This window comes from Saccopteryx leptura, chromosome 5, assembly GCF_036850995.1.
Source record: "Saccopteryx leptura isolate mSacLep1 chromosome 5, mSacLep1_pri_phased_curated, whole genome shotgun sequence".
NCBI classification, from domain to species: domain Eukaryota; kingdom Metazoa; phylum Chordata; class Mammalia; order Chiroptera; family Emballonuridae; genus Saccopteryx; species Saccopteryx leptura.
In genome coordinates, this window is record NC_089507.1 from 96,990,934 (window position 1) to 97,006,553 (window position 15,620).

At 40.9% G+C, this 15,620-nt stretch overlaps 2 protein-coding genes and 1 non-coding gene across 6 annotated transcripts in view; 1 reads left to right on the forward strand and 2 right to left on the reverse strand.

Annotated features, from left to right (window-relative positions):
- Positions 1 to 15,620, reverse strand: part of LARP4B (La ribonucleoprotein 4B) — a 400,705-nt gene that overhangs the window by 283,532 nt on the left and 101,553 nt on the right. The window lies entirely within an intron of this gene.
- Positions 1 to 15,620, forward strand: part of WDR37 (WD repeat domain 37) — a 71,451-nt gene that overhangs the window by 26,934 nt on the left and 28,897 nt on the right. For all 4 annotated transcript variants that reach the window (XM_066386755.1, XM_066386757.1, XM_066386754.1 and 1 more), the window contains exons 4-9: positions 6,592 to 6,687; positions 7,033 to 7,097; positions 9,162 to 9,297; positions 10,574 to 10,645; positions 12,163 to 12,207; positions 13,521 to 13,597. In XM_066386755.1, the coding sequence (XP_066242852.1) occupies positions 6,592 to 6,687; positions 7,033 to 7,097; positions 9,162 to 9,297; positions 10,574 to 10,645; positions 12,163 to 12,207; positions 13,521 to 13,597 (491 nt within the window). The remainder of the gene's footprint in view (positions 1 to 6,591; positions 6,688 to 7,032; positions 7,098 to 9,161; positions 9,298 to 10,573; positions 10,646 to 12,162; positions 12,208 to 13,520; positions 13,598 to 15,620) is intronic.
- On the reverse strand, positions 133 to 208 carry TRNAF-AAA (transfer RNA phenylalanine (anticodon AAA)). Its single transcript has one exon. It is a non-coding gene; the product is annotated as a tRNA-Phe (tRNA).

The window sequence follows — 15,620 nt, forward strand, 5'->3', positions numbered from 1 at the left end:
CCTGAGGCAGAGGCCATCCTCAGCACCTGGGCCAACTTTGCTCCAGTGGAGCTTTGGCTGCGGGACAGGAAGAGAGAGATACTGAGAAAGGAGAAGGGGAAGAGTGGAGAAGCAGATGGGTGTTTCTCTGTGTGCCCTGGCTGGGAATTGAACCCAGGACTTCCACAGTTTGGGCCGAGGCTCTACCACTGAGCCAACTGGCCAGGGCCGCAATTTGATATTTTTAAAGTGCTCAATAACCATGGATAGTGATGAAGAACATGATAAAATTCTAGATAATTTGCCAACGATTTATCAGATATTCCAAGTGAAACTGATGAAAGCTTAAACAGTGGCAGTGATATAGTTATTTCTTGAAAAAGGTGAAAATTAGTAATTTCAAGTGATTCCGAACCTGAAAATGTGAACTATTTCACACATGATTTTAAGTGTAATTTGTGTCTTGTTGCTGAGATAATGATTGTTCAAAAGAGGACCTTCAGCCTAATTTGGAAAAATTTGAAGATAATTTTGGGGTTACAGTTATACTGTCTTGATTCTAAGAACATCACTGAAGTCACCAACTTGATTTTTGACAATACTCTGTTGGGACTATTTTCTCATCAATCGAATATATATTATAACCAAGATTTGGGAATGCACAAAATTTCAAAAACAATAAAGTGGTCTGTTAGGCCAACAGATATTAAAAAATTATTAGGACTTAAATAGTGCTAATGGGGCGTACTCGAAAGGATACTTGGAAAGAATATTGGTCTACAAATCCAGTTCTAGCTGTTCCAGTATTTCCTAGATACTGAGTCAAAATCGCTTTTGAACAAATCTAAACATACTGACATTTCAATGACAATGCAAACATGACAAAATCACCCAGGCTATTTAAAATTCAGTCTGTATTTGACCTCTTTATTAGTAAATTTCAAACAATATATAAACCTATGTGAGAATTATCATTAGATGAAGGCATGATTCCCTGAAGGGGACATCTTCTATTTCAAACTTACAACCCAGCTAAAATGATTAAATATGGTTTACCTATAAGAATGACGTGGGAGCAAGACTGCATTTGCAATATGGAAATTCACGCAGGTGAAGGAAATGAATGACTCTAACCCAAGGGTCTCAAACTCGCGGCCTGCCGCACAAAATTGTTCGGCGGGCCACATGCGGCTCGCGGGCCGCGAGTTTGAGACCCCTGCTAACCTGTCACTATTTCTGCTGTATCTGGAATTGGGGCATCACATATACCAAGATAACTATTACAATAGTGTTTCAATTGCAGAAACCTTGGTACTACATAAAACAAAGAGTTTGTGGAACAATTCGAACAAATAGAGGCTTGCCAAAATTTTTTTAATTTTTTTTTTTTCTGAAGTGAGAAGCTGGGAGACAGACTCCCACATGTGCCCAACCAGGATCCACCCGGCAAGCCCACTAGGGGGCGATGCTCTGGCTGTCTGGGGCATTGCTCCATTACAAATGGAGCCATTCAAGTGCCTGAGGAGGAGGCCATGGAGCCATCCTCAGTGCCCGAGCCAACTTTGCTCCAGTGGAGCCCTGGCTGCGGGAGGGGAAGAGAGAGACAGAGAGGAAGGAGAGGGGGAAGGGTGGAGAAGCAGATGGGCGCTTCTCCTGTGTGCCCTTGCTGGGAATCGAACTTGGAACTTCCACACACCAGGCTGAGGCTCTACCACTGAGCAAACCAGCCAGGGCCGAGGCTTGGCAAAATTTTTGAAAGATGAAGAAGCATCTACGCTTAAAAGAGGTGAAATAGCCTTCTGTAGAAAAGGTGATGTTTTATTGATTTGGAAGGATAAAAGAGAAGTTCGAGTTATTTCAACTGAACTTATCCATGATGCTTCCTCTTGTGAAACAGAAAAGACAAATTGGCATACTGGAGAGGAAATAAAGAAGCCAGTTTCCATTGTGCAGTGTTTAACTATATACAAGGTGTTGATCTTGCTGACCAGTATCTTTCAACATGTAGTATCCTTAGAAAAACAATAAATGGACGGAGAAAGTACTGCTTTACCTGATTAATTGTGGACTATTCAATTCATTCAGAATTTATCAAGCGCTCAATCCAGAAAGCCAAGTAAGATACAAAGACTTTCTTTTAAGATATTAGCTTGTAAGAACATGTAATAAATAACTTCAAAATGCAATGGGTGTTTAATTTTAAAGTGTGCCTTTAACATGTATGTAAAATGTTTTTGTACTTGTTCAACAGAAGCTTACCTGGCCACTGGGTAAAGCTAGCAATAAAACTACTGGTCCACAATGTGTTAAAGTAATGATTTTCAACCTTTTTTTGTCTCATGGTACATATAAACTAATTACTAAATTCTGTGGCAAAACAAAAAAAATTTTTTTTGCCAGTCGGACAGAAAAATAGGTATGAATTTGATTCATTCACATTAGGCGGCTATTGTGTTGGCTATTGTCATTTTTCAGTTTGACAATCTAGGGGAAAAGTGGTCAGTGCCCCTGACTAAATATCAGGCATTTCATGTTTTAAGAATTCTTGTGGCACCAATAGTGTGCCTCTTGTGGCACACCGCTTCAAAATAGCTGCTTTAAAGAATCAAGCAATATAAAAAGGAAAGATACCTGTTATCATCCCACATGTTGACCCATTCCTTTCTGCAAAGGAAACATTTTGCTGCATTGTTTGCTTTTAGTTCTTCTAGTGTTTATTTTTAAAAACTTAAATCTACTTCTGTTTTTCACTCTGTCAACTTTAGGCAACATGTTGTCATACTTTGCTGTGAAGTGTTAGGAGATGACATGTCCTTTATCCCTCACTGCTCCATTTCCAGTTTTTGTTATTTTACAGTATTTGTATTTATAAAAATTTTAACCATAATCGGGCCTTTCATGCTTTATAAGTTGATTATAAAAACTGAATACTAATAAACAGCTTTTGCATTATTAAATATTTTCACTCTAGAACTAAGTGGTGTGGTTGGATCAGTAGTGAAGAGAATGTAATCCTGTGTTGTTTAAACTTTGCTATTGGCAAATGTAATATTTTGATATTGTATTTTCCTTATAAATTCGTCTTGAAAATTTACAGAGGGAGAAATTACTCCAACTTTTTAAAAATATTTTAATTTATTCATCTCAGAGAGAGACAGAAACATTAGTCTATTTCTGTATGTGACCTGACTGGGGATCAAACTGGCAAGCAACCTTTGTGTATCGGGACGATGCTCTAAGCCAGGGGTCTCAAACTCAACTCAGCATGTGGGCCGCAGAGCAAGATCACAGCCGTTTGGCGGGTAGGTCTACAAAAGGCAACTGTTACGCAACACTTTTCTCACTGCAGTTGAAAACAAAAAATGAGTACAACAAGCACAATCGTACATGCAGTTTACTCAGTGTCACAAAATGACCAGAAACTGTAGTTCGCATCACAACTGCTGTTAACTAAGCTAATATCTAGCTAAGATGCTAGAGAAATGAAAAATACAAGTAGGCCCCTAGGCTTACTTAATTTTATCCAAAATACTTTGAACTTCGTGGATTAGTCTGCGGGCCGCACAAAATTGTTCGGTGGGCCACATGTGGCCCTCGGGCCGCAAGTTTGAGAGCCCTGCTCTAAGCCAATGGTCCCCGACCTTTTTTGGGCCACGGATCGGTTTAATGTCAGAAAATATTTTCACGGACCGGCCTTTAGGGTGGGACGGATAAATGTATCACGTGACCGAGACAAGCGTCAAGAGTGAGTCTTAGATGTAACAGAGGGCATCTGGTCATTTAAAAAAAATAAAACATCGTTCAGACTTAAATATAAATAAAACGGAAATAATGTAAGTTATTTATTCTTTCTCTGCGGACCGGTACCAAATGGCCCACAGACTGCTACCGGTCCGCGGCCCGGGGTTTAGGGACCACTGCTCTAAGCAACCAAGCTATCCAGCTAAGGGCTTATTCCAACTTTTTTTTTTTTTTTTTTGTATTTTTCTGAAGTTGGAAACGGGGAGGCAGTCAGACAGACTCCCGCATACGCCTGACCGGGATCCACCTGGCACGCCCACCAAGGGCAACGCTCTGCCCCTCCGGGGCGTCGCTCTGCTGCAACCAGAGCCACTCTAGCGCCTGGGGCAGAGGCCAAGGAGCCATCCCCAGCGCCCGGGCCATCTTTGCTCCAATGGAGCCTTGGCTGCTGGAGGGGAAGAGAGAGACAGAGAGGAAGGAGGGGGGGGGGTGGAGAAGCAAATTGGCGCTTTACCTATGTGCCCTGGCCGGGAATCGAACCCGGGTCCCTCGCACGCCAGGCTGACGCTCTACCGCTGAGCCAACCGGCCAGGGCTTTATTCCAACTTTTTATAGAATAAAAACTAGGTACCGTGTATTGCATCGAATTTTAAGCACTCTTTTTTTAAGTATTAAAGTTGTAGGGACCCAAGTATTATTGTGTTTCCATTGTGATCTAAGGCCTTGTGCTTTATGATTTTGTGTAATTTGTTCAAGAAAAACTGTAGGGCCCTGACCGGATAGCTCGGTTGGTTAGAGCTGCATCCCGAAGCGTGGAGGTTGCTGGTTTGTCGTCATGTCCTCCTCTCCCCCCCACGGGTCAGGACACATACAGGAACAGATCGATGATTTTGTCTTTCTCTCTTCCTCTTCCAGTCTCTACAACCTTGATGTGAGCCTACAATCAATAAATTTAAAAAGTCTGTCTTGGTTGCTCCCAGGGAGATAATTAAAAAGAAAGAGAGAGAGAAAAAGAGGAAGGAAGGGAGGAATACTGTAGGATTACAGCTGGAGATTCAGTGGCTTTCTGCTGCCCGTTAGTCAGAATTGCTCAGACTGGTCTGTTTAGAACCTTTTGTACTTGGCTTTCTTTCTTTTTTTAATTTTTTTTATTATTGAGAGGTGGGGAGGCAGAGACAGACTCCTGCATGTGTCCAGACCAGGATCCACCTGGCATCCCCCTACCAGGCTATGCTCTACCTGTCTGGACTGCTTGCTCTGTTGCTCAGCAACTGAGCTATTTGTTTGAGGCGAGGCCATGGAGCCATCCTCAGCCCCGGAGGCTAACTTTGCTCAAACCATTTGAGCCATGACTGTAGGAGGAGAGGAGAGGAGAGAGAGAGAGAGACAGACAGACAGAAAGAGAGAGACAGGGAGATAGGGAGATAGGGGAGGGTTGGAGAAGCTGATGGTCACTTCTCCAGTGTACCCGACTAGGAATCGAACCTGGAATTTCCACATGCCGGGCTGACGCTCTACTGCTGAGCCAACCGACCAGGGCCCTCGGCCTTCTTTCTAATTGATTTCATTTGTACTTTCACTCAGATGCTTGGCTTCATTTTAGCCTGAACAGATCTTATCCAGACCTGGGTGGCAGCGTGGCAGGTACATAGCCTTAGTGCTGGGTGAATCTGTGTCATGTGGGGACCAGCTGCATGGCTGTAGGAGGTTGTGGCCTTGGATTAGTCCATTCCCCCAACTGACCTTTTTTCTCATCTGTGTAGGGTGGATAACAGCATCTGTCCAAAGCATAGCCATGACTTCTTCCTCCCTTCAGTATCTCTGCTTATTCTCTTATTTACTTATTTTAGAGAGAAGAAGGTAGAGAAAGAGAAACATCGGTTTGTTGTTCCACTTATTTATGCATTCATTAGTTGATTCTTGGATGTGTCCCGACTGGGGATTGAACCTGCAACCATAGTGCATTGGGATGATTTTCTAACCTGAGCTACCTGGCCAGGGCCTCATTCTGTTTTTTATAGCTAATGTCCTTCCTCTTCATTCATTACAGTACCCATACACCTCTACTTCTATTCATTTTTCTTAACTTTCAGTTTTAATCTTTCTTTTTTTTAATTTTTTTTTTTTTTTTTACACAGAGACAGAGAGAGAGTCAGAGAAGAGGGATAGACAGGGAGAGACAGGAACGGAGAGATGAGAGGCATCAATCATTAGTTTTTCGTTGTGCATTGCGACACCTTAATTGTTCATTGACTGCTCTCCCATACATGCCTTGACCGTGGGCCTTCAGCAGACCGAGTAACCCCTTGCTGGAGCCAGCGACCTTGGGCTCAAGTTGGCGACCTCAGGTTCTCGAACCTGGGTCCTCCGCATCCCAGTCCGACGCTCTATCCACTGCACCACCGCCCAGTCAGGCTTAATCTTTCTTATATATAATCTTCACTGGGCACTCTGGTGTCATGTAACAATAGCTGTGTTTTTTTTCCCCCTTGATTTCAGTGTTCTCAGCTAGACTAAATATTACATTGAGTTTTGGACAGTGTCAAGATAATACAAATAGATAGTAGAATAAAGTACAAGGGAAAGGAACTAAATGAAATCCAAGAGCTCTGCTTGATAAGAACTGATTATTAGCATTATGTCTTTTCTGTGTAGGAAGAGCATTGGAATGTCTGTTTCTGGAATGATGTCTTGAGGTTTTTGAGAATTTTATAAACTGTGATATTGTTGATAAATGATAAAATATCATTTATGTCTTTGTTTAGACAATACCAGTATGTAATATTTTTATTTGCTCAGCTTTGAAAGTGGTGAATATATTTAAACATAAAATGTACATATTTTACCCTTTTGAAAAATTTTTATTTCCAGTGCGTAGAGAAATTGAGACTCTTAATGAGCGTTTAGCTGCTGAAGGACAAGTGATCGATGGGGCTGAGCTGAGTAAGGGTCAGCTGAAAACTAAAGGTAAGGGGGATGGATGCTCATGAAGGGTGCTCACAGATCACATGGGGAGGAAACTGGGAATTTAATGCAGGACACAGTTTACTTGATATTTGTGGTCAGCATTACTTGAATCCATAATTTAGGTGTGGGCACAGAGGGGGGAAAAGGAAGCACCCCAAACTTGGGCCTCTGTTCCAGCCCTGCTGTTGTCCCCGTGTCTGTGTGGACACACAAACCCTCTCAGTTGCACCATCTTCCCATGTGAAATGGACAGTTGCGTTAATGTCTGCAGTCTGTCCCCGCTCTGAAAGTTTGTGGCTTGTTGGCGGTATGACTATACTGATTGTCGATTCTCTGTCGTGGCAGCCAGTCACAGTACCAGCCAGCTTTCTCAGAAGCTGAAGACCACTTACAAGGCCTCTACCAGCAAGGTATGCAAGGCGCTGGCTTGCGGGCTAGCCATGTGGTACTTAAGGTGTGCAGACGTGTACTCTAAGTTGCATATTTTTCAATTGAAAATGTATGATAGAAAAAAATAAACTTCTGGTGTTTAGGACAATTCAATTTTTAGAAGGAATATTATAGATTTGTTAAATGGCCACAATATATAGAGACCTAGATATTAATACTTGTTGAGATTAATACATTATATATTAGTAAATAGGTCTTTTTCTGAGGAAATAACATTTTGTATTATTACTTGGCTTGATATATAGAGACTGTATTCAGAGAAAGCTAGTAAGTGAGTATAAAGCAATGAAAATTATGTTCGGAGCTATAGTTACATTTTAGTTCACCTCCTCTAATTTTCCAAGTATGGTTAGGAAATGAAGGTCTATGTCCAAGGCAAAAAGGACAGTTGCGGTATGTATTTTGCTTTTTCTTAAATTGTTCTGACCGTAAAGTTTGGAATTAATCGTTTGGAAGGATTTCATTTGGAAATTAGTTTATCTACCAGGGAGTACTATTATGAAGTAATATTTTGAGGTAATTTATGTGTATCTTTGCTTCAGAGTATTTTGAAGATACAAAAGGTGAATTAATTACCTACTTTAATGAATGTACATTCCTTTTCTAAAACCAAGGGAAAGTTTAAGTTTATGGTGAGTCTGCTCTGAAGGCATAAATAGTTATTGTTAAATTTCTACTTAAGGCCCTGGCCAGTTTGCTCAGTGGATAGAGTGTTGGCCCAACATTTGGATGTCCCGGATTTTATCCCCAGTCAGAGCACACATGAGAAGCGACCATCTGCTTCTCTTTCCTTCCCTCTCCTCCTCCTCTCTCTCTTCCTCCCTTGCAGCCTGTGGCTCGATTGGTTTGAGCATCAGCCGCAGGCGCTGAGGATAGCTTGGTTGGTTGGTCTGAGCGTTGGCCTCAGGCACTGATGATAGCTTTGTTGATTTGAGCATTGGCCCCAGATGGGGGTTGCTGGGTGGAACCCCTTTGTGGCACATGGTTGATTAGGGTATGAACTTTCAAAAAGAAGAAGGTGATGATGGGTTTGAGGTTGTCTAGGTCCTTTTGTAATTCCATGTATACTTAAGCTGAGTCCAGACAGAGCCTGGCTACAGTGCTGGTGAGAGGCGATCTCCTCACGCATTTGTTCAGTCACCAGGTTTTGCTAAATCAGAGTTTTAAAACAGCTATATAATACCACCAATTTTCTTTTTCACTTGATTTTACAGTTTTAGTCTTGTGATATATTATTCTGGTTTACTTAAAAACTGAAAAGCCTTCTTAATATCTGAGAACATTTTAAAAGCCAAACTCTGAAGCGTTCTTGTGTTTAATTAGTGTCATTCTCATGTACTTTCTACTTTCCGTTGCAAGTAAAGGGAGAATTGTTTGCTGTGTATGTCATACTAGACGATGCTGCACCATCCTGTGGCCTGTGTGGTGCTTGGGTTTGTCCCCATTACACTGTGCGCTGCTCGTGCCCAGGCTGCTCTTGCTGCCCTGCGCCACCTCCTAGGCGTGGTGTGCTCATCGAGCACGTGTTCAACAAACAATGTTGGAGAAATCTCACTTGTTCAGACGAACATCTTTTGATTTTTCCCTATCTTGGTTTGTTTTTCTGTTAACATGAAATTGGCGTCAGTTATCAAAAACAAACAAAAGAACAAAAATCCCTAATAATAAAAGTAATTAGTGTTAAAGGGGTTAGGGTATACCTTCCAGAATTTGAAAATTTTGTGAGATAATTTGGATTTTTGCAGGATTGACTTGCAACGCATAAATAGGCTTTTTTTTTTCATCATAGGGCATGCTTATTGGAAGTGGGGGACTGGGGCATCTTCCGGGGCCTTAGTAAGGACTTCGTTCCTGCTTTATGATATTCAGCTGGATGAGTGCCACTGTTTGCACTTACGTTATATTCTTTTAATGTTTTAAATATATTCTGTTCAATGATTTATGCATTTTTAAGACATCCTTTTTAAATTGAAAACGTTCACTTAGTCAGTCATCTACAATACTCGTTCCTGTCACAATTTTAGATTGTCTCCAGCTTCAAGGCCACCACATCGAGGGCTGTGTGCCAGCTTGTGAGGGAGTATATTGGCCACAGAGACGGCATCTGGGATGTCAGTGTGGCGAGAACACAGCCTGTGGTGCTGGGGACCGCATCTGCTGGTGAGTCCATAGCTAGCCCCACTGCTTGTCACGCACAACTGCTCAACAGCTGGTGCGAATGACTGACCTTCAGGTGTTGGGAGCAGATATGTGTCTGAGCAGTCGTTCAAACAAAGTGCTCAGCCTTGACAGAGCACTAGTTCTGATGCTCCTGTCGGGCCTTCTGCAGCCCCTGGGTGTGATGTCACACCTGTCTCCATGCCAACTGTGTTAAGGAATTACTATTTGAGTCAGCAGAAGGTGAAATGTCTTTTAGACATATTAGGTATTTTTTTGATTGGCTTTCTTGTTATTCATAGCTAACTATGTATCTGCTTTTGCAATTACAAGTCACATATTTTTCCCACTTGTGAGGTGTGGCTGAGGGAAGTGCTCTGTGATTGCTGAAGGAGGGGCAATGTCCCGGGGCTTAGGGTAGTGGCCACCCTGAGTTTGCTTTTGAGATTCAAAGGGTGGGTATTAGAGGAACCCCTGTGTTCTCACTAAGGGTAAGGCATTTTTAGAAAGCTATCTAATTAATACTGCTTCAGAATAAAATTGCTTAAATTAAAAATGATGTTCACTTGTTGGAAATGACTTTTCCTGCTGTGAGAATTTACTCATTAGATTATGCCTTTTCAAGTGAAAATAGAAAATATAAAATTGGATGGAATGATGAAGAAAGTTTTTTCTCTTGTCTAAAACTCTGTTCATACATGAGTACCTCCAGATTGTTTTTATGGAAATAACAACTAATAAAGAAGAATAAAAAGATCCTTTTCTGTCTCTGAAATCTCATTTGGGTAGTTGGCATTTGTTTTTCAGATTTTCCAATAAATCTTTTTATCTTTTTGTTATGCCCATAAGTGGAAAGGTCCAGAGGAATATTTATTATATCTCAAATAATTTAGGACTGTATTTGGTTGCTATTTGCATTTGAATATCACATGAAGTTCTGAAAATTTTAATTTATTTCACCAAAAAAAATGAACCCAGGATGTAACTGGCCTCTGTGTTTAAGTCTCCAGTGGTGTGCTGTCAATGTAACAGTGAGCCAGGACCTTAGGATCCTGGTTTTCAACTTGCACATAAATGACTTCTGACAAGTCATCGGCTTCTCCCATTTTTTGGAAGTTTTTTCATTGATTGGTTGAATTACAGAGTAGTATAATCAGAGTTGTAAGAGACAGTAGCAGTAATGTAACTTTTCAGTTTTAAAATATTTATCTTACTCTTTTATTAAAAAGAACATGTAGTCAATGTTGGCTCACTTCCTCTTGTCTGTTTCAATTTGCAGACCACACGGCTTTGCTCTGGAGTATCGAGACAGGGAGGTGCCTAGTCAAATACACGGGCCATGTGGGGTCAGGTGAGTGCCATAACATCGACAGGTCTCCAGACAGGAGGTTTGCTGAGTCAGTGTTGGGACAGTGGGATATTTTCATAGACAGAGAGACAGACACTATGCCTTTAAGTGTGAGGTTCAAAAAGAGAAAGCTGAGCTTTAAAGTGTCAGATAGGAGTTGTCTGTATTTTATTTAGTGTTATACGTAAAGGCACTCATAGACAGTTTGAAACTGAAATGTGTGCATTATTTATCAAAAACTATATATTCACTCTAGAGATTCACTTTCCTGTGTCCGGGCCCAGTGCAGGCCCCTGTGTATCCCGGGCCCTTACCTGCTGTTAGCAGTTCTTCCCTGCCTTTTCTGTGTACCCTGCGTCTTCACATGTTCTGACTGAATTTCACCCAGTCTTGTCCTACTCCCTTCGTGGGGTCCTTCCATCTCGAATGCATCATCTCTAGTGTTCTGTCAGGTGGACTCCGGGTACATTGCCCCTAACCAGTCATCGCACCTCCTGAACCCTTGTAGACAAACTTCTAGATTGCATCTGCCTTTCGCTTATAGAGTTAGAGGTGTCCACAGCTACCGACTTGTCAAGAAAGTGAGCCTGTCTCCTGCTGGAGTGAGGAGGTGAAGGTGAGGGCAGGAGGGGCCTGGCATCCATTGAGCTTCTGTTGAGTGCTGCCCATGGGGCCCAGGCTGCTCGCATGGGTGGTCATTCTGTGTGGTGCGCGTATCCATGTGGGCCAGGTCATGGTGGTCATCGTGAGCACACGAGCACACAGCCCCAAACAGTTCCCGAGTGTGTGTTTCCACCCTTTGCTTCCATTCCACCAGCAGTGCAGGCGAGTTCTGGCTGCTCCACATTCTTCTCTCCAGGGGAGGGTCTTACTGAAATGGGGAACGTTTATACTATTTATCAGGAGTGTGGTGATGATCTAGGCATACAGTTCATTGTTTTTCCAGCTCGTCCCAAAGTTGCCTGTCGTCTAAACAATAAAAAAGCATCTTTGAGCATTTTTCAGTGCCCTAGAAAAATATTATTCTAATGGTGTAGCCAACTGAATCTCACTGAAAGAGAGAACTTGTTGAAGAATAATATTTTCGTACATTTCATGTGTGGGCCCCACATGTCCTTTCCGGTGTGAGTGTGAGGGCTGGCTTCCCTGGGTGACTGGACAGTGGGGTTCTGAGAGCCTAGGGGCACCTGAGTGGTCAGTACTGTGGCCACTAGACTTTGCATATTATCTTTAACTTTAGATGCCTTACCTATGGATAAAAAGAAATGGGTTATTATTATTCTTTTTCCTTATGTCCTGTGCTTCAGCAGTTTGTTTGCTAGCTGATGTGGGTATTGTATCTCGGTTCTCTGTAACGTACACATTTATCCACAGTTTAACTGAATGGGAAGATCTAACATTAAACTATCATAGTTCCTTTAGTTTTTAAATTTAACTTTGCAATATGTGCTGTAGCATATATAATAGATATTGATGATGTTTTATTTTAAACCTGTGTGTATAATATTTTTGTTTTGCAGTAAATTCTATAAAATTTCATCCATCAGAGCAGTTGGCTCTCACTGGTATGTTGATTTATTTTCTTTATTGAACAAAGTTATTGATAATCTTAAAACAGCTGTAATCATTCTCTTTATCAGTAACCTCAGGATTATCCATGTCTTGTACAAAAGTTAGACAGTTTTTAGTAGATGTTTTATGAATTATGTTAGAAATCAGTAAAGAAAAATACATTGAATAGTATTTCTTTTAACCAGTAGTGGATTGTGAATTACTTGAGCTTGACTTTATTATGAGATTAACATCAATCTGTGTTCTTCTCGGAGTCTTTTATGAAGAACTTCATGGTTGCTCACTTCCCCTGCTTGCAGCATGGTGATTCTCTGCAGACTGTGACCTGTCATTACTGCTGAGTTCCTAATTCTATCTGCACCTCAAATACCAAAATGAGAAAAACACTAGTTCCAGATCATGACAGTCTGAGTGCTTCTTTTTTGTAGGTAGTTCTTCTAAGCTGTGGTGGCTTGGGTTTGTCATACTTTATAGAAGTTTTAAAAACACTTTCATTATTATAATGAGAAGTTTTCCTATAAAATGTCCAACAGCTGTAGACCCCTGTGGTGTTTGGGGGCACTGACAGTAATCTTGAAGGGTGTTTGGCTGGACCAGAGGTCAGCAGGCTTTGTCTGTAAAGGACCAGAGGTAAATGTGTTCATCTTTGATGGCCATAGGGTCTGTGTCATAACTACTTATCTGTGCTAGTGGGAAAGAGGCGGAGATGTATGTATACAGAGGAGTGGACATGACTCTGTGCAGCAAACATTTACAAAATGGGTAGCTGCCTGGATGTGGTCCCTGGGCACAATTTTGCTGACCCAGGGATTAAAAACAAAAGTAGTTCTTCTAATCGGGTGCTTTTACATGTGAGTGGAATACGGTGGGAAGGTCGTTTTGAGAGTCATTTTCTGTCAGCTTGCAGACATGGCTGGTAAGAGTGAGGTCTTAGGACTCATGGGTACCTGGCAGATTGTGAGGTCTATCAGTGTGGGGTGGGTGGAGCTATGTATTTTTGTATTACTTACTTTTCTGAAATACCTTAACACCTATTATAGGCACAAGTTAGAGTATATTTGGGTTTCACTTTACTTAGATTAGGTAGTTGGAGAATAAAATCTGTTATAAGTAATTACCTTAAATTTTTGCATTTACCCTATTCACAGCATTATGTGGTTTCAGAAATAGCTACTTTGAGTGAAGTACATTCATCTCATTAAAGATCACTAAGTTATAACGTCTGATGATGCTCAGAGCCTCGTCAAAGGCACTCTTTACATATAGCTTGCACTTTGGTTAATTTTCCCCCAATTTTTCTCTTCAGCTTCTGGAGATCAGACTGCTCACATTTGGAGATACGCGGTTCAGCTGCCAGCACCTCAGCCTGTGGCTGACACTAGTGTAAGCAGCACATTTACTTACCCTGAAAATGCGACCTGGGTTATGTTGGTGGGATTATAGATGTCTGCAAATTTGAGAATAACTTTTTAATATCTTATGGACTGAATATTTGTGTCCCCTGAACATTCAGGGATTGAAGCTGTAACCCCAGGTGTGGCTGTATTTGGAGATAGGGCCTCTAAGGAAGAAATTAAGGTTAAGTGGGGGCCTACCTCATGGTCCCAGTCCTACAGGATTAGTCCCCTTACAAGATGAGAACCAAAGAGTTCTTTTCCCAAATGCGCCTGGGAGAGGCCATGCGAGAGTGTAATGAGAAGGCAGCCATCTGCATGCTAGGAGGAAAGCCCTCCAGAAATTGTATCTTTCACCCCTTGATTTTGGCCACTAGTCTTGGTGCTTCATCTTGGCAACCTAAGTAGACCAGGTGGTGTCTAAGAAGAATTACCTTTATTTATATATTCATGTGCTTGCTTTAACCTCCCTTTCCACAGATATTAAATATAAGGTCTTCTGGAAAGTTCTGTCCGTTTTTGGAATAAAACAAAATACAAATTTTTCTTACCGTCAATAAACTTTATTAAATAATATAATTGCCATTATTATTAATGATTTCTTGCCAGCGTGAGGGCAATTTGTATATCCCATTTTGAAAAATGTTTTATCTTTTGATACGAAAAATTGAACCAGTGCTTGTTTGATATCTTCTTCATTTTTGAATTTTTTACCCTTCAAAAAATTTTGGAAGGACAAAAACAAGTGATAGTTGGAGGTTGCTAAGTCCGGGGAATATGGTGGATGCGACACACATGCTTCTGTAGCATTTCTTCCTTGTTGAAATTCATAAAAATTACAGTGGTGTAAATGAACTTTATTAGTAGCCATGGGTACACTATCGCTTCACACATAAGACTAACATGAATCAACTTTGTTTTAGTTAATTTGCTACGTCAGTATGTATACATTAAGTGATAAAAATAGAGAGGCACACATGCGCCAAATAAACGTGCTTACGTGTCGAAACTTGTGATAGAAATGGACAGAACTTTCCGGTAGACCTTATACTTACCTTTTAAAAAAAATACTTATGATGAGGTTGCATTTCTTAATGTTTTGCATATTTTATTTTAGACAGCTTTCTAAAATCGGCATGTGTAACATTTTTATGTGGGTAAACTTCTAAGTAACAAAAGAGTTTGCATATTGAAAAGAGGAATGAATCCATAGATTTAAAATGTAAATTCTTCAGTTAGTTTGTCTTGTAATATTGGCTACTTTTATAATCACACAGAGATCTTAATTGTCCTTTTGAGTGAAATGATCTAGTTTTTTGCTGTCTTATCCTCACATGTGGTAAGCCCATTCCCTGCCTGTGGAAGCAGGTGGAGGTGGTACCAGGGAGAGAGAATTCAGTGATGTTACGCAGTCACCATAAACATGAAGTGTCTAAATTTGGCCATAATTGTTGGATGATGGCAACTCTCTGGTTTTGATGTTTCTGCTTCTGAATATTCCTTTACTTTCTCTGTTTTAATAATATTGTTCTGTTTGAAGATTGGTTAAGTAATAAATTCTAGTGATGAGTGAGTTTTCTTTAGTTAAGAGGTCTTATTAAACAGCTCATATTTATTGAGCGTATTATGTACTTTAACAGTTCCCATGTGAAGCTACCAAACTGTGTATTATGTGCCATACTTAACAGGCTCATTCATTCAAGAGACAAGCACTGGGCTCTGATGGAGGACAAGGCAGAGACAAGGGTGAGATTAATGCTCAGAAAGGTCAGAAAGTGAGGTAACACTGTGGGCTTTTTTCCCCTTAAATAAGTAAGAAACACCTATCTTGTTAGAAGGGAAATTATGTATAGTACTGACATTTAAAAAACTTGATAGTTTACTTAAAATATTAAATTGAGTTTTTCTTCTTTATGATTTTGCTTGCATTTGGCACAGGGACTTTTTACACTTGGAAGATGCTGCCTTAGGTTTGGGTCACCTGAGGGAAGCCCACGCTGAATTAGAGAGGA